A 25,831-nucleotide genomic window follows, 5' to 3' on the forward strand; every position below is an offset into this window, starting at 1 on the left:
GCTGTAATCAGACGTGCTCTCTTCAATCTTCCAAGCTCACCCAATGCTGTGGCAAACCCTGCAACTGCCAGCAAGTCTCCATGAAACATGTCTCCAGCCTAGCAGCTACAGCAGTTCATGGGGATGCCCCACACAGGCCCTTCTCACAAACAGCTGGGGTCCACCCTGAGGCTGTGTTTCAGGAGAGGAAATTCCTTCCAAAGTGAAGGAATGAAAGACGTGAACTGCAGCTGATCCTGAAAAAGTCCTAAGGGCTGTGAAATGCAAAGCTTGGCTGCCAACTGAACTTCTGATCCATAGATCGGATGAAATAAGTGGATGAGTAGTGTGCCAGCTGTAACATAGTGACTCTTTGGCTTTTTATTGATTTTTCTCCCAACTGTTACCAAAGAAAACATGCTTAACTTGTTTGTGAGTTCACATAAACAAGACAGAACTTTTGCCATGTTCATCTGTTTCTTGTCTTCCCATTCCTTCGCTTTAAAAAAATACTAATAATCTATCTAAAAATTACATGGTTTTAGAAACAAACCCCCCTAAACTACTCTCTTTTGGAAAACAAATTCTGACCCATGACAGACATTTATTACTGATAATTGACATCTGTGAATGTAGACTTTTTCTGATTAAATCATCAGGGAAATGGTATTCCAAAGGAGTAATATATTTTTTCACTCATATTTGCAATTCCCATGTTTACTTAATATTGAATGTTGAACCTGCAAAGCATTAATCAGAGTGAACAAATCAACCCATCTTAGGGTTCCCAGGGATATTTAGGCTTCTTCAGCTTAATGTAGTGGTAACAAAACCTGCAGCAGACTATCTGCACACGGCCCAAAAAAAGGAAATGATACAGAAATACTCATCATGGGAAATGGTATGTAAAAAACACACCAAAACCATGATGTGCTGGCCTGATAAAAACACGCCACTGTGAAACAAAAAAGACAAGAAGGGGAAGAGAAGTAGAAATCCAGTTTTCTTCAGATGTCAGAACTTTAACTACCAAACCCAACTTCCTTAATGCCCTACCCCTGCCTTACTGACCTCCGTACTGGCAGCAGGGCAGCACCAGAACAGCAACAGATAAAGACACATCCAAGGTTTGGCTTTACTGAATCCTAAACAGATTAGACTCATTTAATATCAGCTTTAAGCATTTTGGGCTATGAATCAAGTTATTTAACGACTTGTAATGGGTCTGAGATTTCAAATACACAACGATTTCAGGAAGAATATGAACAGCTCAATAGCACTTCATTTCAGCAATGTGCCATGTTGAACTCTGTCTTACACAAAAATCAAAACACGAGCCTGTTTACCTGTCTCTCCATACCAATTTAAAATGTTACAAGTGTGTTTCATTTGGTAAAGCGAAAGATCTATACCACACGCATCTTACGAACTAAGATAACATATGCACACAATATTAAAATATATGATACTTGGTAAAGCCAATAAGTAGTGCTTACTGAAATCCCTGTAAAAAAATAGTTTAAAAAAAATAAAAATCAAGATCTGGGCTTTCATGAAAGAGTACTTAATAAACCAAAACAGCCTAACACCTCTGTCTTCATCTGACCCATGTTAGAAAGATCTGCCCCCTTCACCCAGGCTTTTTAGGCTAGCCTCAAGCAAAAAGAATAAAAAGCAAATTAATTCCAACAGATAAGATGCATAGTATCACAATGTCTCCTTTAAACTTTCAATAATCACAACTTAGCCAAAAGCTATTTACCTGCCCGAGTGTGTTCCTATCGCGACCACTGCTCCACTGGGATGGAAGTCAGCACAGTGCCCTGGTTCCTGAACAGAGAGGCACAAAAACATCACTCACCCACTCACTTCTCTACGATCAAACATATCTCCTTATACCAAAGCTACCCTAAAAGTCTAAAGTGAACTGATAACGGAAAAACCAATCAGCTAGTAGCATGCTTGTACTCCTCTGACAGATTTTCTTTTAATGTATCAGTGGCATGTACTACATGACCTTCTTGAAAGTAAAGAGCCTAAATTTCTGTGTAAAAAGATACTTTTTCCTGGGGTATTAGGACAGAACTAGCCATGATATGAAATGAACAATGCCAGTAAGGAAGGATATCTAAAGCCAAACCTTGCACAATCATAGGATATCCTCTTAAGATTGTTTGAATAACTAAGAAAAAAGTTAAACTGTAACAAAAGCAAAGGACTATTTTTTATTCAACTTGGACTGTCAGAATGGCATCAGACAATGGTAACCAGATTACAGTCTATACAATGTCTGATGAGCCTCACTAAGTTTATCGAAGCTTCTGAATAGCTGTTTTCAAAGCTGTAACTACAGGATTTTTGCTTATCTTGCAATCAGATGGGACAAGTGTGTTAAAGAAAGCTAATGCTTCTTCCTATTTTCCAGCTTTATATTTAACATTAAACGGTTGACATACATCTAGCAGCCTGGTCCACTCCAGCGTGTGGTCCACAGAGCTCCACATACAAACTTGCCTATCCTGGGCACATGTTAAAAATAAGTCTTTGAAAGGATGGGATGCTAGTCCCCAGAGTTCATCTGTATGTCCCTAGAAAGAAAACACATGTGATTTAACAATGAATAAAATAAAGAATCTCTTAAAATAACACACCAGCAGCGAAAGCCTTTACATTTTTGGGTTATAGTTTAAAAAAAAAAAACGGGAAAAAGTTATGCTCACCTGTACTTCTACCAGGAAACCATCATTGAAAGTTCCCCGCAAAACAAAGTTTCTTGAAGTACCCACTAGAAACTGATCTGCTTTTCCTTCTGCTACTGCTCTGATTGTTCCATACTGGTCAGGAACCTAGGAAAAGAAACATCTATAAAACCACATCACGCATCTTGATAGACGCTTATTTTCAAAGGCCAGAAATAGCGCACAACAACAGTACCAGGACTGCAGTTCTCCCAGTGAAAAGGAACAATCCAATCATGTATACACCAGATCAGGACTTCACCAGAAACCTACCGCATTTATTTTTTATTTGTTCAGTACGAGCATACAAGAGTATCTCACTCCAAGACAATCACAATTATGCCATTTTAATAAGTCTTAGTGGAAAAAAATTCAAATTAAATTACATGGATTTTAAAGCATCAAATACACCAAACGAAAGCACTCCAAAATGTTACAATATCTCTTGTAAGGACAGGAATAATAGACAGTTACTGCTTACTTTCCAAAATACATTGTGAAAAACAAGAAAAATCTTGTAGCACAGTAAATGCTTTCTGATTTATTTAATGCTTCCTGATTAGCCTTAAGTAAATGTTCATATGCCTTATGTCAGCAATGACTCCAGATTTTATTGAATTTGCTTACTGCAAGCTTTAATACACTATTTTACAGTGTGCATTTATTCAGTTTTCTAAATGATCTATCTTTATAAAATAGACTAATATTAGCTACAAGATAGAATATCAATCATTCAGAAAGTTGTCTGTTAGGGTTCTCATAATATTTCTCAATATAAAAATCAGCTTTAACATAACATCATTAACAAAAGAAAAACCAAACCACTGATACGAAGAGAGCGTGCAACTTTAGCCTAATGCTTGCTTACTCTCAGCCATGTTTTCTAAAGGTCAATGGAAGTTTCAAGGTAATAAAGTCTAGATGTAACTTAACAGAAGTGTTAAGGAAAAAATGTTGCTATCAATGTGACACTAGGTAAGTGGAGTAATCCATTATTAGCACATTATTTCAAAAGGTCACTGTATTGCCACGGGGGGAAAAAAATTGTTTTAAAAATCCATAATGTACAATTTTTTTCTAGTTTGTCCCTATTTACCTAGCATTGCCGTATAGCCAAATCCCAAAGACATACATATTCACTAAACACTTGTTTCAGAATAAAGTTAAAACAAACTCCTCAACATAACCATTTCAACAAAATAATTAATCTCATGGAATACACACATGTATCCTACCAATTATTTCACTTGTGTCAAAAATTCTGTTGAAACCCCTCAATTCCTGGTAACATTGCCTTCCTCCAGACAGGCAAGCTTAACAAAAACACTGGCAATACTCAAAAGAGGGACAAATAAAAGAAACTAAGGAAAGGCTTGGAGGAAAGAAAAACTTAAAATTTCTGTTCATTTTAAACAGAGGAGAACTGAAGCCTTAAATAGGCTCACTTACAGGTTGAAAATCTAAACATTTTTGTAATAAAACTTTGTCATCCTCTAAAAAGACAGCAACCAGAAGATATTCTATTGTCCTCACCACCGGTCCTCCAAAGGGTGGGGAGGGCTTTGTCTGGCCAGTCAATATCTTTCTCAAGGCAATTTCCTTGTCACCCTTGCTTTCTTACCTCAATTTCCCTTTCGGGATTCAAATCATGATCCCACAGGATGATCTTTCGGTCTTTCCCACCTCCAGTTAGTAGCATCCCATTCCTCATTTGGCAGAACGTGAACACACTGCCATCGTGAGCTTTGATTTGTCTGCTTATCTGATATACTCCTACATGCACAAAAAAATATAATAAAGAACACCACTTTTTTTTGACCTGGAGTTTACAAGAAGCTGTGCCTTTTGGGAGCAGAATTAAGTAACAGTGTATAATGAATAATTACGTTTGGACTGTCAGGCTATTAGTATTGCATTAGTATTGCAAACACAAGGTGGTAGTGTTTTCTTACAGGATAAAAAGATAAAACAAGGGGCCTGTCTTTTTGAATAGAGACTTTTTTTGACATTGACTGTCCTACAACTTGTAAAGGCAATAACAACAACTATCTGCAAAACACTTTAATTTCTCTTCTATCCAAGGGCGCACAGTTTTTCCAGATGCAAGAGAAACTGTCCTTTCCAGTCATAAGTATTTAGCAAGTGATTATTAGAAAAGAATTAACATCGTTTTATTAAAAGAAACTCCAAGACTTGTTGTCTATAGTCTTATGGGAATAAAAAGAAAATTAATTATAGCAAAGTTTCCAGGATGCATGAAGCTAATGTCTAATGCTGGATGTTGCCACACTTAAAAATAGCATAACCAGCATCTGGCATCTATCAATATAGCAGTCTACTCAAAGGAGAACACTGGAAAGAACAAAAAGACAGATGAGAAAATTAAACAGCAAAGGTAGTAAAGGAAGCTTTTCGCATCCCAATCAGGACTTCGTGTCAACAGAACTCCTGCAGGAAAGCACACTTTAAAAAAAAAAGCAAGATTCTGGTGCTATCAAATAGCAATCCCAGAAAAAGCCTAAAAAAAACACCCAAAAAGAGCATCTTAACTTCGCTGACTCTGCCTATAACTCAAGTCAGTTCAAGTCAGCATGCTCTCACATTGTGAAAAAGAGTTTAAGATTAAGTCTGGAGACCAATCTAATGTGATAAACCAACTAAAAGATCCCATATTTAATTAAGCCAATGTAAATAAATGTTCTATTCAATCTGTTAAGATTATACCCTGAAAAGGTTATTTTTGCACAAGAACCTCAAAATTAAATGTCAGATAATCTGTTAAATTACTTTTCCACTGCAGTTAGTTTGAAAGACAAGAAAAAGATTTACCTTCAAAAACAGACTTAACATTAAAAATTTACTTTTTACATGAATGTTTTCCTGATGTACCAGTTTAAACCAGTGTTTTAAACAGCTGCCAAGTAAAATAAATACTCCTTAAATTTATAAGTTACCTAAGGGCTCAACCATGCCAGGTCTGCATATGTTGGGTAACAAATAATTTTCCTTTCTTTTTCACAGAAGCTTTGCCCTAAAGAGTAAGTTTAATCCAAATTTCAGATACGATGGGTTTTAACATATATTACAGCCAAGACTTGAGTATCTGCTAAACCAGATACTGTTATTTGTGTAACTGGTACAACTACACATTATATTTTTCCTTCACATACAAGTCCTTTTAACATCAACTTCAACACTTAATGGTATTCCTCTGAGACTAAGCATGGTACCACATAAGCCTTAATAGGCAAAGGCAGCCGGCAGAATCCTCAAGCTGATCCTCCAGCCTTTTTCAAATCTCAAGATGAAAGCAAAGCTGATTAACTGCACATTTTTTCAATGCAAAACATTTCGGCAAAGTAGTTTTCATTCGTTTCAGGCACAGTCTCAATAATTACTGAGAAACTCTAGACTGCTCTTAAGTGAGCAAATTCAAGTGACTTGGAGTTTCATACCACCTGTTAACAATAGGAAGCGTACACCCTTAGGCAGGCCTGTTTCCCTATCCCTTTTCTAATGCAAGCCTTTACGTTTGTCTTCTACAGACTACCTAAAATCTGCTATTAACTGTGAATGTATCCTACCTTTAGGTCCTTTTCCTGGAGTAGATTCTACAGTAGTTTTGCCCCATATAAGTATTATCCCACCTGAGTCTCCAGTGAGCACATCACCATTTCCCAAAAAAGCCAAACACTGAACAAATTTGGGTTTTTCATATTTCTGAAACAAAATAAGCAGAAGCGATAATTGCTTGTACTCTTTACACAATTAGTATAAAGTATCCACACCCATACACCCTGCATACACGTAAGCAGATTTTAACTTTTTTTCTTTGTTTACCTCTCTGCTCAAACAGTACATGGTAACAACAGAGCAAAGTTATAGAAAGCGTGAGCAGATCGTACCATTGATCATACTCTTTAAAACTGACCTGACATCAAGACATCCTTACCCCAAATATCCCTTGCTTCCTTGATAATGAATTGCCGCTCCAGGTCCAGAAAAATATATGAGATTTGCCACATGTTATTATGGTATTTGCATCAGTTGGATGGAATTCTACAGCAAGAACAACTTCATTTGTAGTCTGCAACAACAACAGAAATACTATTTATTCAGATGAGACACTAATTACTAAAACCACATGTAAAATCCTAAGTTTCACAACAGAGATATGAAGAGCTAAGACAGCTCCTTGTATGCCTGAAGGAATCCTTAAGTGTTCTGTGCTAAATCAGATATCTGAATGACTGCACATTTTATATATATATATATATTTTTTATTTTTTTTTTACCTTTGTAAGAGATCTTAACAAAAGTTCAGTAGAAACGTCGGGGGTTTACATTCACTTTTTCAATCTCAAAAGCTTCTGTTCTCTGCAATAGCTAAGACTTCTGCTGTGGAAAGCGAATGGTGTATAAAAGAGACTTTTTGGGGTTGAAACCCCTGATTAGTTTTTACACAGACTAGTTTGCTGTTCTGGATAACAAAGCTGTGACAGAGGCAAGTGAGACAATGGTAGCATAGTAGGATTATATCCATCATTCTCTTTTTGAAATTCTATAAAAGCTCCTTCGGGTTCTTTCTTCCTCTCCTTTCCCCCTCAGGAAGAAGAGAAGAAACCTGCATAACTCAAAGCTCTGAAACACAGGGTCCCACTTTTATTTTTTTTTTTTTTTTTTTAGTTTTACTGGCTGCATATACTGTTACTGAATTACCAACACCTCAGTGAGTGTTTCATCCTTTACCAAGAGATTTTACAAACGTAAAAAACCTGAGCAGTCATTTATCTAACTTCTAACTTATATTCAACCAACTGACTTTGAAGACAACCTCCTGGAGGCAATGACTCCACAAACACCAGTAACCGCACCAGTGCATTTACTTCTGCGGGATTTAAGCTCAAGCTTTACAGGAGTATACGGAAAAGTGCTGCTGACCCAGTGCCTGCGGGAGCACCCTCTCCTACCTGACCATTTCTGCCTCGCTTTAGGAAAACAGCTTGCTTCGGTTTCAGTTGTTGATATCTGCATTTAACAAATTGCGCTTCTCACGCACAGTTCCCTCTATGCAAATGGATCTGATATATCCACAAACCGTACGGAAACCAAGGACTGAAAAATTTAATGGAGTTCAGCTGAGAAAAGGCTTCTGTTTTGCACCCTGGCTCAGCGGATGAAACTCTGCTCACACCACCTGTCATGGAAAGTGCTTAAGACACTGCAAGATCAAGTCCTAAATGTGAATAAGTGCTGAAGTGCAAGCTGGCCCTGCCAACTGTTTTTAGCCAATTCTGAAACACCAAGGAACTCCCTGGAGAGTGAAAATAGTCAAAACAGATGTCAGTAAAATGGGAAATACAAGGCACATGCCAAATAGCTTCACATTAAATATTAACAAGGAAATGAAAATACTGACACAGAATTACATTAAAACTTACAAAACCAATATAATAAGTATTGATCAACATTACTTAAAGAAAAGGGGTCAAATCAACCTTATTTTATTATCTGAAACTGCAGGTTTGTAATAATACAGACATATACATGTTTGTAGTGTATTCCACTTGCGGAATCATGATTCAAAAAAAATTAAAAATGACTCAGTTCCACATAATATCTCCTTGCTTGACATCGTGTAACACAAAGTAAGGTGTCTCAAATTATGGACTTCAATACTAAGTTATTGGACTGGGTGTTTCCAGTGGAATCAGCTTTAAATGAACATTGAGCATGACAACTTTGAATGCTTCTCATCGATCAGAATTTTAAAAGGTTACAAAAGAAACAGGAAAGATGACAAGATCACAATCTACAAAAGTACTAATGGACTTTAAATGAGGAGAGATACACGTACCAAGAATCAATGTGTGGAATTCAATTTAGACAAAAATAAAAATAAGGAATGTCTGCAAGTATTTATTTCAAATAAACAACTACAGATAGAATCATTTCTTCAGTTACTTAAAAGATCCCAGGATTTTTTTTTTTTTTTAATTAGGAAAATATTAGAGAATTGCTTTATTTGGATGGGCTCCTCAGGATGAGCAAAATGTAATTATAAGCGCTCCAACATTCAAACCCCTTCCAACATACAAGTTAAGAATACATTTGTTTTGTGCCCTCACACAAGCCAGCAGTATTACACAGCTGCCGTTTCCAAGTAAGATCAAATGTGCATCTCACAAACTGTTCTATTTATGGGAATAAAACCACTTGTATTTCAGAATATTAATTTGTGCAATAATTACCTTTATTTCTGCTATTTTTGATTTCCTTTGCCAATCCCACACAGTGAGCATATGCTCATTAGAGTCATCAATTACACACAAATGAATACCAGAATCCTACAAGAAAAAGAAAAGAAAAAAAAAAAGTGCTGACAAAGTACTACCATACCCTATTTTGAAACAGGGCAGTGCAGTAGCATCGTAAAAAACCACAAAAGGCACAAACATAAATTAAGCAAGTCCTTTTAAAGCAATTATGAGCTTGATATAACTGTTACTTTCCTCTTTTCTTAAAGAGACATAGGGTTTTGCATTATCTCACAAAATATGAACGTTTCCAATAATATTAGAGGAAAGATTTAGAAGTATCTTGCCAAGTCTTTCCCTTTTAGTTTGTTTTTGTTGTCTTTTTTCTTTTCCCCCCTTTCCTTCTTGTTTGCAGTATCATGCTAGCAGCAAAGACGTTTCTCCCTTTTCTTGTTCTGCAAATGTTTTGTTTTTCCTCAGGTCTCAGAGGACGGACACACAGATCCTCTTGTTTTTTCTTAAACATCACCATAACATACACACAACTTTACACGATCGGATTTTGTAAGCACACCTCATTTTTTCCTCATTAAGTAGCAACAGTCATTATCATGTAGTTGGTAAAACTGCAGCAAAGGTAACGCTTTCTAAATAAAATAATGCTTAGAGAGCAGAAAGACTGTCATCTACGGTATTAAATAACTAAAAGAGCTTATTTTGAAGAATTTTACAACAAAATGGTAAAATGGCTATAAGGAATTAAAAGAACAGACAGCAAATCTTAGAACAAAAACGTACTTATTCAACAGCAACACATACTTGCACAAACCAGTCGTTTCAAGGACATGTGTAGAAAGATTTGGAGGCGGCCTTATTTATTTTAAAGTTGATTCTTGCAGTTCAATTGCATTCTCTACCAAATTATGAAAATAGAGGTGGCTGAAATTTTTATGCCCAGGTACTATTATGAGCAGTAATATGCAAATACACATGTAAATTATGAAGTGGAAAGAAACCCTGGAGACCGCACTGGCAATACACTCAGCTCTTGTGTGGATTAGTGAAATTACGTGGCAAACCCGTAGTTCTAGGTATGGCACATCTGAGTTTGGTGAGGAATCACGTGAGACTGCAACAAGGCATCAAAATCAGTTTCAGGTGCAAAACAGAACTAATAAAAACTAAAATCTAGTCCTCAAAAAACTCCTTAGTGATCCATTTTGTTTTTAACATTATGGAATGTGTATTTATCCTCCTTGGAAAAAAAAAAAAAAGTATCTGAGCTCAACAGTGTTATTGGTTTGTTAGAGTGACAGGAATGACAGTACTCCTTTCACATTATTCTGTTTTATTTATGTTACCCCCTATTTGCAGGGAAAAAAAAATAAAAATCTTTTATTTACTGAAAGACAGAACCTAGATATAACAAACCTAGCAACATTTCTATGTTAATTGAAACTGCAGCAAGAGAGTCAAGCATTTTGTTTCCACAAGTCACCCAGCAACACCGAGTTTCCACCCTTGGTGACACTGGGCACCCAGCTGGGCTCTGGGGAGCCTGCTGTCAGCAGGGTGGTGGGACCTCCAGACCGCCCTGCCCACCTCAGCTGTGCTGTGAATCTTCTTCCCCATCAGCAAAATACAGCAGACATTCTTTCTCTGCATTTTTAAATTTTCATACATATTAATTCTGCAAAATCTGGGATGCAAAAATTAGAGTCTGGTTTTTCAGGAGGTCTGATATGTCTCAGCGCTTTGGTGAAAATACAAAGGCAGTGTAAAGATTAAAATAGACATGTATTTTACAAAAAGATGGACTCGTGGCCAATTTTGAAATGAGAACTTTAGCAATGCCAAGTCGCACATCTTCATTTACTACTGATTTTTCTGATAAATGTTGCAGGCCAAGTAACAAGACTTTTTTTTTTTTTTTAATGTAAAAGTAGAGGCATAAATTAAACAAATTATTCCTCAGGAAAAAAAAAACCCACAATATAATGTGGGTTTTGTTGGTTGGTTGGTTGGTTTTTTTTTTTTCATTTCCTGTTGGTGGATAAAAACCAACTCCAGCTGCGCAAGCAGAAAAGTTATCCCTTCTACCAGAACCCACCAAAATTCATCTTCACAAACCTCACAAACTTATTTTTAACATCCAAACAAAAATCCAAGCCCCTCACAAACAAAACCAAGCCACAAAACCCCGCATGGACTTCCATTTCTAGTTAAGGCTTTTCTTGCCTGCTATTCATTCACTGTGCTAGTTTGTTACCACAATTTTCACATGTGCAGTTTCCTGTTTTTTCCAGCTAGCTCACCCTCAGCTGGTTTTATAAAGAATACATAGACTTTACCGACACGCTTTTAATACCAAAACAGATCAGCTAGACAAGCGCATAAAAAACATCCAGAGATTTCCTTCCTGTTCACACAGGATTGGGTAAATTATTTAGCATAAGTAACTGCACCCGTCTTACCGCTTTTGAAAAATCCAAACACCCCACTCCACGCTCAAAAGTCCCCAGGCCGATAACCTGCAGCGTCACCAGGCTCACCGAGTCCCACACTCTAACATGGGGCTGCAGAGGCTGCATGAAAAAGCAATGGGACAAACAGTGTCATCAACAGGGAAAGCATCATATGCAGACGTCAAGTTTCGTTAAGCAGGAGCTACCTGAATTACCAACGGCAGACTGAAATGCAGGATGACCTGTGTGGATGCTGCTGCTAGATAGTGTCTTGAAGCTCAAAGGTGAGAGTCTAGATACTCCTGCTCCCTGTGTCTGGGCTACAAACACGTTAGCAGTGCTGCTGAGGCAGGAAATTACGTATGGTGGCATTTGGTAGTTGTGAAAATAAATCTTTGCCCAATTTAAGTCATTGAACAAATAATGAAAGAGTCCTCTTGCATTTCAGACCCCAGATCTTATGCAACAACTGAAAACAATGATCAAACCTTCTTTTTTTATATATGAAGTAGGAAGAAAAAATAATTTAAAAAAATAAACCCTGGTGCACCAAGTCCCCTAACCATCACCAACCACTCAATGAAAATATCCATAGCTGTATTTCATACAATCACTATCCCAAACCAGCTTAGCTTCATAAATGTGAAAGAAACATGAATGAAATGGGAATTAAGTTGGCTTAAGGACAGCATTCACCACAGAAAGTGACAATAAATCATCCCACTGATGGAAAAACAAACCAACCAGCCCTAAGAAGAGTCAACAGATGTTCAGTTGAAATCGTAACAGCTATACAAAAGAATCAATTTCTTACAAAATCCATGAAATTCAGCTGAACATCTGAGTAAGGGTTATATTTAACATGCTCCTACACCTCATAGTATCTCTTCCTCCCACTTTTTCTCCCCCCTCTGTCTATAACTTCATGAAGATAATCCAATTATTCAAATACTGACAGAATTTGCCAAGAGCCAGGGACAAGAGCATTTAAACACACTCGCCCTCGAATGAGCAAGTTTGTAGGAAAGCTTGACACACCTTCCATGAATTCTCAAAGTTGGTTTCCTCTTCCACAAAACCTTAAGAGCACAGTGACCCACAGAACTGGGGGCTTGCTCTCTGTGGGAATATTTATTGAAAGAAATGTGACAGAAATGATATGGCCTTAGAAATTGATTACAAGCTTCGTGTTTGCTTGCAGAATTAAAATTGAGTTTCCTGTGTCACAGACAAAAGACTTTATGAGCTTCTGCTCTTTTTGATTCATGTCTGAGTGCTTAGCTGTTACTGTCTTTTGCTAGAGATACAGGCTGTTACCTTAGAAACAGCAAAATATCTCAGTAAACGTGGTGCATAAAATAAACCGCAAACAGAAGGTGATAATGAGATTTAAAAAAATAATAATCCAAACACTTTTTCCTGATTTTCAAAACAAGGATACTACTACTCAACAGCTCTATTACTTACCCTTCCATCTTTATCCACTCCAGCTAACTGTCCTGTTGCAATTCTAATTTTGTCTGGATGAACTGCAAGACTAAGACAGACAGAAATATGACTTGCTTTTTGCTGTCATAGGTCTTCAAAACTGAGAGGTTTTTTTTGTAATTTTTTTTTTTCTTTCTCAACAGAAGCCCATGAAGACACTTATGATCCTAAATCCCACTTTCAATGAGACAGCTTGAATGCTTTTCATCAGACTATTTCATTACACAAGGTACTGATGTAATGTGTATGGCTTTATGTGATGTACATTACAAGCCATACACAGGCTCTTGTGATGGCTGGTGGTGCACAGCCAGGAATGCCAGAAGAGCTGCCTCCACATGGGCACTGGCAAATCTAAGGTTTGCCCTGTATTGGGAGTCCACTGTAACAAAATAGACACTGTCTCATGATGAGCTTCCTACACGCAGTTACGTGCCGTATTTATAAACACTATGGCATGTTTTATGCCTAAACCTACAGATAGCAGGAACCTAGGGAAAAAACAGCGGAGAAGTTGGCTGAGGGCTTGTGCACCCAGGAGTCAGGGATTACTGCCACCTGAAATGAGTTACTGATGTAATTGTACCTGTGAAGTTCTCTGGTATGTGCACTACTAGTTTAAGTAAAAATCTAATTTTGCTTATCACATATTGCTTTGAAGCTGACGGGAATAAACAGATTTCAGAGTGCACATCCTCTTAGTTAGTCCTAGCGATTTTTGACTGACCTTCTTATTTGCTTTCTCTGTAAAATTACCAAGGTGAAGAAAGCCATCAAAACAGGAAAGAGGGAGCAGGGGGAATCCTGAATGATGGACACCAAACACATTTGCAATTCGGTCTAGATTTTTGAATGGAAGTGAAGAACACAAGACTGACAGCATTCCTCCCACAGGAAGCAATTACAGTTATCAAAGCACAGACAGGAGAAAAAGAAGTTTAGATGGCAACTCTGCTCCGTTCAGGTACGGTAGGGAGCTTACATTCACCATTACATTATGTGCCCTACTCTTCAAACTACCATTGTAAAGTCAGCAACTGCCTTTACACCCACAATGATGCTGGCTTCAGTTTCCTTGCTTCTCTATTCTGTTTTGCAAACATCTTTCTGATTTCCGAGACAGTCTTAATGGGTGAAGCTTATATTAAAAAATGAGAAAATTATTCCTCACTTTTCCATTTGGTTTTCTAATTCTCCTTTAAGACCACAGCTTTACCATACTGCTTGTAAACAACTGATTTAGAATTAGGCTGCAAACAAATTTTAATTTCTGGGACATCTATTTAGAGTAATTTATGCAAAGATCCTTTATCTAATCTGGCACTCTTAGATTGCCTACACATCCTGTTGTTTTACATTTAAGCCAGAAATCCTAAAATAGCATGGACTGCTCTAGCACCATCCATTTGTGCAGTGTTTACTACTGGGACTGATGAAATGGAAAATAACTACAATTACGATGACATTAATGAGCTCATACATACAGTAGGAGAGAATAAAAGAAAAATTATTTCTGCATTATTACACACATACTTACATGCAAATGTTATATACTAACCATTTAACACAATCTGTATGACCCAAGTAGTGTCGCTGAGTTCTCTCCTCATAGTTAAACAGTACCACCACTGATGCTATGAAATATACAATTTCTCCGGTAGGAAGGAGGTAAACATTGGCTCGACAGTCTCTTCCACGATACCCATATCTATGTGTATTTTTTTTAAAGTCAAGGTTTTCATAATCACTGTGTACCAGGAAAAAACAACACCACCCAACTTTTTTTTTCTTAAAGGATTCTTGGGGACCTTTCGTGTCAGCAAATGGGCTCTATGCTTTTCTTCTGGAACTACAGCACAATTTCACTAACAGTTTAAAAAAACAAACCCCACACAGTTGGACTTCAGGAAACCAAATCCCTTAAAAAGTGATGCTCACTGACATTAAAAATAAAATATATATGGCATACTGAAGTAAAAGAAATGTAGTGTTATTATTTTCAAAACCCTCCATGTGAAGTTTCGTTAAGGAACAGCAGGACCGGCCGTTCTGATTTAACATTTTTCACAGCAACAGAGCTGTGCATCTGCATTCCAGGCACCCGAGTATTATTTTCATTTGGCCTTTTAAAACAAGCATGTGAAAATTCCTAATGCCCTTCAGAAAAAGGCAAGCTTCTGCACAGCAGCTGCCAAGTTCAGGAAATATTTCTTTAGACCATTTTAGAGTATTTTTAAAACAAACAAAGCTCAAAAGGAACTGACACAGTGAAAAATACCCTATTCAAATCTACCCAAAATACATAAAGGGATGATTTTTGTAGGAATCCTGCATGATGCCAAATGACATTCAGAAGTTTTACAGACTGCAAACCACCCTTGGTTAGCACTAATCAAACATTATTACAACTCGTTATTTCTTTGAAACAGGTGACATTTTCTTCATCTAGATTCCTAACGTGGCTGTCTGCCTGTATTTCTGTTCCCAGGGTCACTAGGTACAATTAATATCGTAACTCAGACTTTAACAGTAGCTCTGTAGCCTCAAAAAAATACAATTTTCCTGTTACGCCCTGCGCTTCAGAGAGCTTTCCACTTCATTGCCAACTAAGGCACCTGCAACAGCAGCGAAAATACGGGAAATACATTAAGCAACTTTAGCTAAAGGATTCCAGCCTTAGGTCCTGGTTAACCAGGTAAGCAAAAGGGAAGTCAAAGTCCCACATGGAGAAAGCTAGATGGATGAAGCTGGCCCTTCCTCATAAATGAAAGCAGGTGCAGTAGTCCAAGTTTGGGAGTATCTAAACTGACCTCTCCTAAGCTGACAGCCTGGCCTCTATTCTTGGAAAAGGACTACTTTTCCACCAAAAAATCCACACACATTACCACATTCAGTGCCACCCTCCACCCTCAAAAATCCCCCTCCCACACTACCCTTCGTCTTGCGGTCCCGCTCAAGCCCAGGGCTGCTGTACCACAGGGACGCTTGCAAAATTAAACACATGCTGTAACTAAGCAATGGTTCAAAGAGAGACACTGCATTCTGGTGTCAATTAATCTCTTAAGAACATGGAAAACAAAATAGATTTTTATATTGCTGTCTTCCATTTATTACAGAAAAACACAATGGCTCCTCTGAAGCAGAGGTTACGCACTGGCTTGCTTAGCAAACGGTATCGAGGGAAATGCTGATACAACCAATGCTGAGGGCGGAAACAAAGGGATGCTTCTGTTTCTCCTGCATCACTATTTACTTTCCCACTAAATTTTCCTCCTCTTCTTTTAACCACCGATGGAACAAAAATAAACTCCAGAACTGCCTTTTATTAAAAACAACAACAAAAAACTAAAACCCCAAACACAAAGACACATAAAAAAAACCCAAACTAAAACAATCAGACCACTGAACTTTCAAAAATGATGGGCTACAAACCTATGAAAATATTTTTTCTATCTTGAAGCATCAAGAACGCTTCTCAGCGGAGAAAAGCAGGTCTTGTTAAACTGCTTTATACAATAGGGAATGTATTGATAAGGATTTAGTAAGATTGACATCTTTGAACATTCATCCTAGAAAAAGCATTAAAGATTTATGCAAACCTGCCTTTCCACAGTAGAAATCTGCCATGCAAAGCTAAGGCTAAATATTTTGGCACCCACCATTGAACTCTGGCATTCACGAGGCTGCAAAAAACGGTCACGGTTTCTCAGTCCATTCCTTTCCTTTACCCCTCCTACATAATAAAGTACCAAAGAGCAGCTGCGTTTTCTAGGACCATGTTTTTTTAAGAGCATGTAAAGGAACAACTTGTTTTGCAGGAGAAATTTTTTTCTTTCTTCATTGTCCATCCCAAACTACCTTGAGAGAAAATGAGAGGGACTGTTGCTTCACATCCTCAAAACAAAGCTTGCTAATACAATAATTGACTGCCTCTCTCCACAGAAAAAGGGATGACGAATTTGATACTTAGTTTCCCCTAAATCTCAATATTCATCTTGCAACGAGACTGATGTTTCAACAGGAAAATTCAGAGATATTTGTCTTCATATCAAGAACGTTTCTCACCAGTTACAAGGACTGTTTTGTCACATTTGATATGCTTAAGAGATTTTAGTTTGGGGTTCTTGTTCTTTTTAATTGCCTAAGAATAGCCATGGCCCCCATGAAAAGTGATCCCCTGTACACCAGAATTCAACAGTATATTTACCACTGGCTTCAATTATTCTTAGACAGAAGAGCACCAGTGCTAAAAATAATCTTATAAAACGGAGTCAGAAATGCCCTCCAGAAACCGAGCTACTGTACACTGGGAGAGAGTATAAAGTCACTGCTTGTCCACAGCAGCACTGACTGTGACCCTGTAGCTGCTACAAGCCCACTTTGCTGTTACTAGAAATGCCAGATACACTTTAACCAGTTCCGAAGTGCAGTAGGGAAGACTGCACTACAAAGCAGGGATACGCAAATTAAATTATTTAAATTAAATCACTCATGAACCAGACATAGTAAAGAGCTCAGACTTCCCCAGGAGCTACTTTATCTTGCCAAGCAGCTTAGGCATTTCTTCAATGGGAAGTAATCTGCAGGGCAGATAAAAACTAAGTGTGTTTTGTGAGTCTACAGCACTGGCTATCTAGTGGAATATACCTGCAGGACACAGTACATCTAAAAAGGACATCTCCTTCCCAAACCAACCAACTGAACAAAGAAACAAACAAAGAACCCACCCACCCAAGAACCCTTCTGTTTTTGCTGTGAGGTTGATCATAGCTGATCAGCATCTTTGAAAACAGTAGTATCAAAGGAAAACCCAATTACAAACAAACATCCAGAAGGCAGGAGAATTAAAGGTGTTCAAACAAAAACGTATAGATCGAACAATTCAAGGCTCAATTGACCTTTCAGTTGCAAAACACCTGACATTACTAAAATATTCTGTGAACCACTATCCCCACACCTTTTTAATAAGGGGTACAGGTTTCAGTTTGCCTTCACATTGGGAAGTTACAGCTGGCTTGCAGTTTTCTTCCCCTTGCCAAACCTGTGCATGAAGTACAAGATCTTCTGCTGCTGTATCTTCCTGCCTCCAAAACTGAAGAACAATTTTGTGCAACTTCATAGAGACCAATATCAAGCCTGCAAATTTTACTGCCTTTTCCTTGTTGTTTTCTTCACCATCCTATCCAGAAGATACCCTATGCTCATAAATATACTGGTCTGATTTAGGATAACATTTCCTTAAACAGATCCCAAAAATATACGGACAGTCTGTTTAGACACTAGATTTATTTACCTTTAATTAGCCCTCAGCAGAAAACTGGTTTAACTTGAACTTAAGGCCTTTGGACATTAAATAAGTGTGTCCACATCGGGATTTGCACCTACTTAACTGAGGGTGTGATTTCACGATCAGTTTTCATCAGTCCAAACTGCTCACTGCTGCTGAAAAAGTAGATCTGATCTTCCTCCAGCATGCCTGCTTTCAGCAACATCAGAAGGATCAGACTTGAGATTATGACACCAACTCAAGTGCTGCCTAGATGTGTTATTTTACTGAAACGCTAAAAAACTTACTTAAACAATCACAGCTTACTGAAGAATCTGCCGAGATGGGGGATGGGGGGGGTGGGGTGACAGGAAGACCCAAACTTGTGCAGTAGCACCTCTCTTACAATGAACTTAACATCTGAACCGCTAAGCCTGGAGAATTGTCAGCAGCCCCACCAACTCCGTTCTTCAAATGATAGATTTATTTCACGTATTTAATGCAAACTGGTCCCCAAGAAATTAACCCCTTTGCTTTGAAGCTGAAACACAGCAGCAGTGCAAAGGATGGCTGCTTCTGTAATCCTCACTCCATAGGCAAGGACAACAAGAAATGCAAGATCTTTCATAGTTCTAAAGCCTCCTAAAAATGAACAGAGATTGAAAGACTGAAAACTAACAATCTGAATGCAAAGCCTACGTTGATATATTGGGGGACATTTCTGAAACTCTAACTCTCCAAAGACACTTTCACACTAAAAATAAATTGCAATTAGTTTCAACAGCAAAACAACAAAAAAAGTATGTCTTTTCTTTGCTTACACATTTTGCAGCTTAAAGTTGTACTATACAGTAGCTACAAACCATTTCAGTTGTTAAACTTTCTTCTGCCACTGTTAAGTAATTTTTATCTCTGAACAGAGAAGACACAAGACCAGATTGTAAAGGGAAGAAAAAGCAAGACAAAAGGGAACATCAAGTAGCTACTGATATTAAGGATACACCCACTCCAGTTTTAACTTTTCAGGAGGCAGCTCTGTCCTAATATCATCATAGTTTTCTACATCAGAAGGAATGAACATTGTGATCGGGCGGCCTCGCATGAACATCTTGATATATTCTCCCTCTGTTGAAACAAAAAAAGCATATTAGTCATGTGGCAAGTTTACACTACAAACAAGCACAGAAGAAACCAGTAATAAAGCACAGAGATGCAAATAACGCTTGTGATAAAACAATTATTTTTGAACTGTGAGCTTGGTAAAGGCTCAGTTTTTTGTTTTGTTTTGTTGTTGTTTTTTTTTTAAACAGAACACTACACATGAGCGCACACACACAGTGTTAGTTGAATTTGTGATAGAACAAACACAGCATGTAACATTTTAGACATGCAAATTTAATTATAAAGGCAAATTTACAACCCGAATCTGAAACTGAATAAGCAGTCACAGAATCACAGGATAGATATTTCAGGTTGAAGGGGACCTCAGGAAGTCTTTAAGTCCAACCTCTGGCTCAAAGCAAGCTCAGCCACGAGTTCAGACTAGGATGCTCAGTTTTGCCTTGTCCAGTCTTGAAAACTTCCAAGGATGGAGATGACACAACCTCTCTTGGCACCTGGCTGTCTGCCAGGACCCCTAGGACCTTTCCAGCAGAGCTGCTCCCTGCAGCCCTCTGTCCCCAGCCTGTATCCCTGCCAGGGAGTTTTCTTTCCCCCCTGTGCAGGACTTGGCATTTGTCCTTGCTTAATTTTGTGAGGTTCCTGCAGACCTATCCCTACAGCCTGCTCAGGTACCAGGTTGGTAGCTCTACCCTCCAGCATATTAATGAGCCCCCTGGTCTGCTGTCTTGAGAGTGTGCCATGTTGACCGCTCCAGGTCATTGCTAAAGACGTTAAACAGGAAGGGTCCGTGTCCAGCCCCTGCAGGCTCCACTTGTTACCTACTGACCACCAGCTGGTTCTTTCACCCACCTAGCTAAACCATGACAGCCAAGCTAAGATGCAAGGATGCTGCAGAAGAAAAGTGTCCCAAGTTTTGCTGAGGAATATCATCTGAAATTACATATCGTCACAAACTAATACACTAACCTGAATTACTAATTTACTGAAATCGTTCCAATTGCACGCTATTGCATATTGCACCATATCCTGAAGAATGGAGAGAAGCAACAGCTCCTAATGACTCCAGCTGTGAGACTGTCTATAGCTGTGACAAAATACATGCATGTCTGTTGGAGCATCGGAGCACCTCACAAACCTTTAGGAGTTCCTTCTCAAGGAACACGAGGTTATTTTCCACCAAAGAAAACTAATTACTGAGTAGCTGAGTGGCTTGGTCAAACACATTAGCTAGCGGTTGGAAGGTAAGCGCATCTAGATTCAAGGAATACATGATTGCAACTAGTGTATTAGGTGCCCTACAGGAGTCTTCCCTCCACACTATGACAATAATCATCATCTGACTTCAGAAGACCAGAAACCCGTTGGAGACTTTAAAAGCCTTTATGTCCTACTCACACGGCAAAACCAGCACTGTAGTGCCGTTTAACTGTTGTTAAATCAGGCCTCAAACCCACCAGAAGTAATGCCAGCCTCCAACGCTGCTGACACCGCAGTTTGTTTCGAAACTTTTGCACGGATAGCAAAGGCCCAAGTATTTCGCTGATTTCACATCCAACGAAATGGCAACCTATCACTTTTCAACTTCTTCAGTTATTAAGACTCATCGTTAATGTAAGTGATATCACAAACCCAAAGTGATATAATATTCTGCTGTGAGTCTGGGACATTTTTTTTTTATGAGTAGGGATTTGAAAATCACAGCAGACAGAGGGAAGTCAGAGTTTCAAACCAAAATGAAACAGCCGAATAGGACTGGAGTAAAATAGCTGTGAATGAGCAATACAGTATTAAGAAATCTCTAATTGCATTCGATGCAACCAATATTGAGCTCTAAAATTAAGACCTTTAAACAATTACTGTTGTATTTCTTTCAAAAGGCAAACATGAGACACACTTTGCCTTAAATGCCCATGGAATGCTTGTAAATAATTCCCCAATTAAATGTAAGATTATTACTCAGACGGCATGATTGTGCAATCTATGTTTTGCATTCCATAGAACATCTAAATTTGAAAATAGGAGAAACTCAGACTTATTCCCACAGAATTATAGCTCCACAGCTCAAGTCAAACTTGGAGATGTAAAATGGCAAGAGAAAGCTGATAATTTCAGTGTCAGCAAAAGCAACGTAGACTCCAAAATAGTCTCTTGCTTAAAGAAAACATTTTAGAAGATGCAAAGATCAAGAAATGAAGTTGTGAGCAAGACCAACCTTAAGCCAGAGTCTCTACCCTCCTACAAATACGAAACACCCCTAACTACACAAACTGCAGAAACATGGTGTCTTACCGCCGTCAGAAGAGAAAGAGAAAGGAAGAGCCTGTAACTATTTTCATCCAAAATTATAAAGCAGTCTTGCACAAAGTTTGGAAATGAATTCTTGACACTCAAGGTCTTTCTTCTACAGCCAGGTAAGATAGAAGACTGACAATCATCAGTCTAACAGAAAAATATAGTGAATATTTCAGGTTATTTAAAAGAAATATTTCTGATCATAGAGGATTTAATCAGAGCCGGGTGAAATTCTGTTGAATACCACCCCAGCTCTGAAAACACTAGAAAGCACTAACTTTGAATACAGCAGTGACGACCCTAGCACACAGCAATGGCTTGGACAGCATTGACATATCCAGGAAAAACCTGCGGTGACCAAATCATATAATATATTCAGTAACTCCCCCTAAGTTTGCATGGTTTTAACACTGCTTGTCACAGCATTTCTCAAACCTAACTAGGTCAATGAATCCACGCACCTGAACATAAGGCGGTTACAAGTATTCTACTATGTGCATGATACTCACTTTGAGGATTTCACAACATATATGGCTTAATTTATCACAACATTCTGTTTTTCTCCTTAACAGACAGTAGTTTGATTTAAATAGCTTAACTATTTAAACAGGTTTTTTTAAACTGATGAAACAGATCACAGTTTATCAAATTTAGCAATGATTATAAAATAAAAGACATGATTAATGTGACTCCTTTACCACTTTCAGTGTGCTCAAGTCAACCTTCTGAGACCAACAAATAATTTTACTTGAATTTGTGTCACTTTTGACCCTGACAGATTTACTCTGTGCTGGAGACAAGAAAAGGGAATTTTTCTATAGCAGTCCAAATATAACAGAAAACTAGTGCAAAACCACCACACGTTCAAAAACTATCCCTGAACGCAATTCGTAAAAATTGAGCTATGTAAAATTAGCAAATGCATAAAAGTTTTTCCTTATTTAGAATATTAATATCATGAAAGTTGAGCCATTTAAGTCCAGCACCAATGGAACTAATACTGAGAAGATCAAAAACAATTCTCCCACTTCTTTCTAAGAACAAATAAATATACCTCCTCTGAATGAGAACCTTGTGAGTCCCTCCACTGACAACACCAGAAAACTTGCCTCAGATCAAAGGACAAAGAAAATCACTGCCCAGGAGCTAAATTAGAAGCAATAGTTATTTTACCAAATGTGCACTGCTTAATTGCAGTGCTGAGAAAAGCTAAAGATTGGTGTTGTCACTAGTTTGACACAAACGTTTAGATAATTACTCCAAACTACTAACACATCTCAATTTTCCACCAAAATATTTTTAATAGTATTTTTCTCTGTAAAATACAACAACACCGGCCAAAACCAACAGTAACGTATTAATGACCTTTCTATCAAGATCTGGCGCTCACACCCTTATAAATTAAAACACAGCGTAGCCTGAAGGTATTTAGAAAAGACCACTGGTTTGTGCAAGTCAAATTCTTGAGTCAACACTGAACTTGGCACTTCTGGTTCCACAAGATCAGTGCAAAACGACTCCAGCAATGTAGGATCACATTTCTCATCGCTGCTTAGAACAGTGGAGACAAACTGCAACTCACACACATACAAGATGGAGGCAGTTGTGCCTGTTGGACTCTGCAGACAAGAGATGGAGTGTCCAAGAGGAACTCAGTCAGGCCTTTGGCCAGAAGGGAAGAGGCTCTCCTGGAGCTCAGGGAAAAAAATATCTGCAGGGCATGCAGATACAAATTAGCTCTCTGAACTTCCCCACTGAAGAACAAACGTTTTTGCTTTTATTAGCTAGCTGTCATGTTGAAGATACACATTTAACACACTTGTTAGAGGGGCACAGGCTAAGTATAACTTGATTCAGTCTCTCCCTACAGAAGAGGAAGAATTAAAAAAAAAACCCAAACAACTAAAGAGAGAATCCACTGAAAGATTTTTGCCTAAGACTAAATTTCCTTTCATCAGAATAACCTGTAGGGGAGATACAATATTAATGTAAAAATCTTTTGAAATACTAGAGAGTATGGCAGCATATCAACAAAGACATCCTCAAACAGCAATTAATTGCCTGAGGCCGAATTCTTGTATTTGCAAGTTAAGAAAATCAGTGATTTAACTCTTTCATAGCATACTGGCTCAGCTGAACACTCAGGACCATTAGACTGTTTCTTTCCTGCATTCTCACTACTTCCAGGTACAAAGTAGCATGTCAAGACTATTGTTTTCCTCACATATCTGTTGGAGGAAATGGGCCATCTCATAACAGCAACACATAGGCAAGGGAGTATACGGGAGATAAAAGGTTTAAAGGAAAGGGGGACACAGACCCCAACAAACAAAAAGTCCTCAACAGTTCTGGTATCTACCAGCTGAAAACAGTAGGCATGAAAGTAAAAATTCTTTACCCCATATAAAGTGATGCTTGGACCCCACCACCCACTGTGCAGAAGCATTTCAGGGGTGGGGGGAGGTGGGAAGGTGCTGGAAAGGCATACCTGAAAGGACCTTGGCACTTGCTAAGTTAATGAATCTGCAATGGCAGACATCCTAGAAACTCCTTCAAATATGGATCAAACCAATCCAAAAGTACAATTGAAGCTCTGTAAATAGCACACTCAGGTGCCGGGGATTACCCACACCACACAAAAAGAAACAGCTCAGGCCCAGGGTTGCTGCAAAAAGCAGCATCAAGTGGATGCAGTGCTCCGGCTTCAGGGGACAGCTCTTCACCGCGAACAGCTGTAGCTGCTTTTGTGCAGCTCTGAGCTCAGATTCACAGACCTTGCCAAACTCCTCTTGGCTCCACAATAATTCACCTCTGGAGCCTCAACAATCTCTTTGCACAAGTGCCAGAGGATGCAGGACCAACACTCCCAATTTTTGCTCCCAGGATTCAGGCTTATTAGCCTCACAGGGGAGCCCCCTGGGTGTGCTGGAGCCAAGCAAACTCCACGTAGGTCTCAGCTCTCTCTGTGGGATTCCCAGAGGACTGAGGAAATTATTAACTCAGCCCCAACGATGCAGAAACACTTGATCTGACTACACCATGATTTCACCAGTCAGCTGAAGGGGCACAAAACATCACTCGGGAAGAATGACACAAAGACAGACGCAGCGACAAGAAAGATAGAGCCTAGCAACTCGGTGAGGGCCCACCTAAAGGTGGATTTGAGCGCTCATCAGCCACGAGGCTCTGCAAGCCCATGTCATGAGCTGGAGGAACATCACAGCTGAGCCCAGCCCAGCTCAGCCCAGTGGATGCACATCGTGTCCCCCAGTGCCCTCTCTCACCGAGTTAAAATGGGAGTGATGCAGGCAGAGTACTGCAGCACCGACTGCGGTCAGCAGAGACTTGGCCGTCACTGGGATACACAGAAACACACTGCTGATTCTGGAACACCATGTGAAAACTTCCTTCTTCTAATAGTTTGGAGCCCCTCAGCTCCCAGGTGACAGTAAAGCATAGCCAGGTCGTTCACTTTTTGTGCGTGCGGGCTGTTAACCTCAGCTCAGGTCTGCCCATCTGCTGCCCGAAAGTCCGTTATGTGAGCATGAAAACAGTGATCATGCCCTTCCTCCTCTCAGCCTTCATGGGGCAAAAATACAAACATCCAGCTATTTAACTCTCTTTTTGTGTGATAAGGTTTCAGTCTGTCTCCACACCACCACAAAATTTACCTTGTTATGACTGTGGGTGCTGTAACAGCATGCAGTGTTACAGAGGAGAACCCACCAGGGTTTTGATGCATTAACATTTTCCATAAGGCTGCATTTCTCCTTTAGCATTACTTCTGATAAATCCTGGGATTGCAGTTGTGTTTTCCTAATAAGTGAAATAAGCTCGATCTTTGTATGAATAATTAGCATCTCACAGCCCTCTTCCTCGCCATTTAATTCTAGCAAATAACCAGCTAAAACACTGCTAGCAACTCCTGCGTATATGATTTTGAATAATTTAATTTTGTCTTATACTAGTCCATGCCTCAGGAGCATCTAGGTCTTACTGTACTAAAATCTCAGCTTCCACCATATCAGTACGGTCTCTCAGTTTCATGTCATCAGTGAAATTCCGTCAGTGCTCCTACTTTCCTGTGTTAAGTTCATTAGTGTAAACACTAAGCCAAATAGGTCCCAGCAGGCTGGAGGCAGATGTTAGCAACCAGAGTATCTACTGCAGGTTCTCTGAGAGTTTATAGCCTGCTAGAGAAGAGAGGAATAAATACGTCAGTGA

The 25,831-nt window shown here is 38.8% G+C and overlaps 1 protein-coding gene across 7 annotated transcripts in view; it reads right to left on the reverse strand.

Moving 5' to 3' along the window:
- Positions 1 to 25,831, reverse strand: part of EML4 (EMAP like 4) — a 162,774-nt gene that overhangs the window by 18,005 nt on the left and 118,938 nt on the right. For all 7 annotated transcript variants that reach the window (XM_040611569.1, XM_040611570.1, XM_040611571.1 and 4 more), the window contains 11 exons: positions 19,195 to 19,318; positions 14,486 to 14,635; positions 12,907 to 12,976; positions 11,449 to 11,559; positions 8,969 to 9,064; positions 6,670 to 6,804; positions 6,302 to 6,437; positions 4,339 to 4,490; positions 2,700 to 2,825; positions 2,436 to 2,567; positions 1,742 to 1,809 (listed from right to left, as the gene is read on the reverse strand). In XM_040611569.1, the coding sequence (XP_040467503.1) occupies positions 1,742 to 1,809; positions 2,436 to 2,567; positions 2,700 to 2,825; positions 4,339 to 4,490; positions 6,302 to 6,437; positions 6,670 to 6,804; positions 8,969 to 9,064; positions 11,449 to 11,559; positions 12,907 to 12,976; positions 14,486 to 14,635; positions 19,195 to 19,318 (1,300 nt within the window). The remainder of the gene's footprint in view (positions 1 to 1,741; positions 1,810 to 2,435; positions 2,568 to 2,699; positions 2,826 to 4,338; positions 4,491 to 6,301; positions 6,438 to 6,669; positions 6,805 to 8,968; positions 9,065 to 11,448; positions 11,560 to 12,906; positions 12,977 to 14,485; positions 14,636 to 19,194; positions 19,319 to 25,831) is intronic.

Source organism: Falco naumanni, chromosome 12 (assembly GCF_017639655.2).
Source record: "Falco naumanni isolate bFalNau1 chromosome 12, bFalNau1.pat, whole genome shotgun sequence".
In the NCBI taxonomy this organism is placed as follows: Eukaryota; Metazoa; Chordata; class Aves; order Falconiformes; family Falconidae; genus Falco; species Falco naumanni.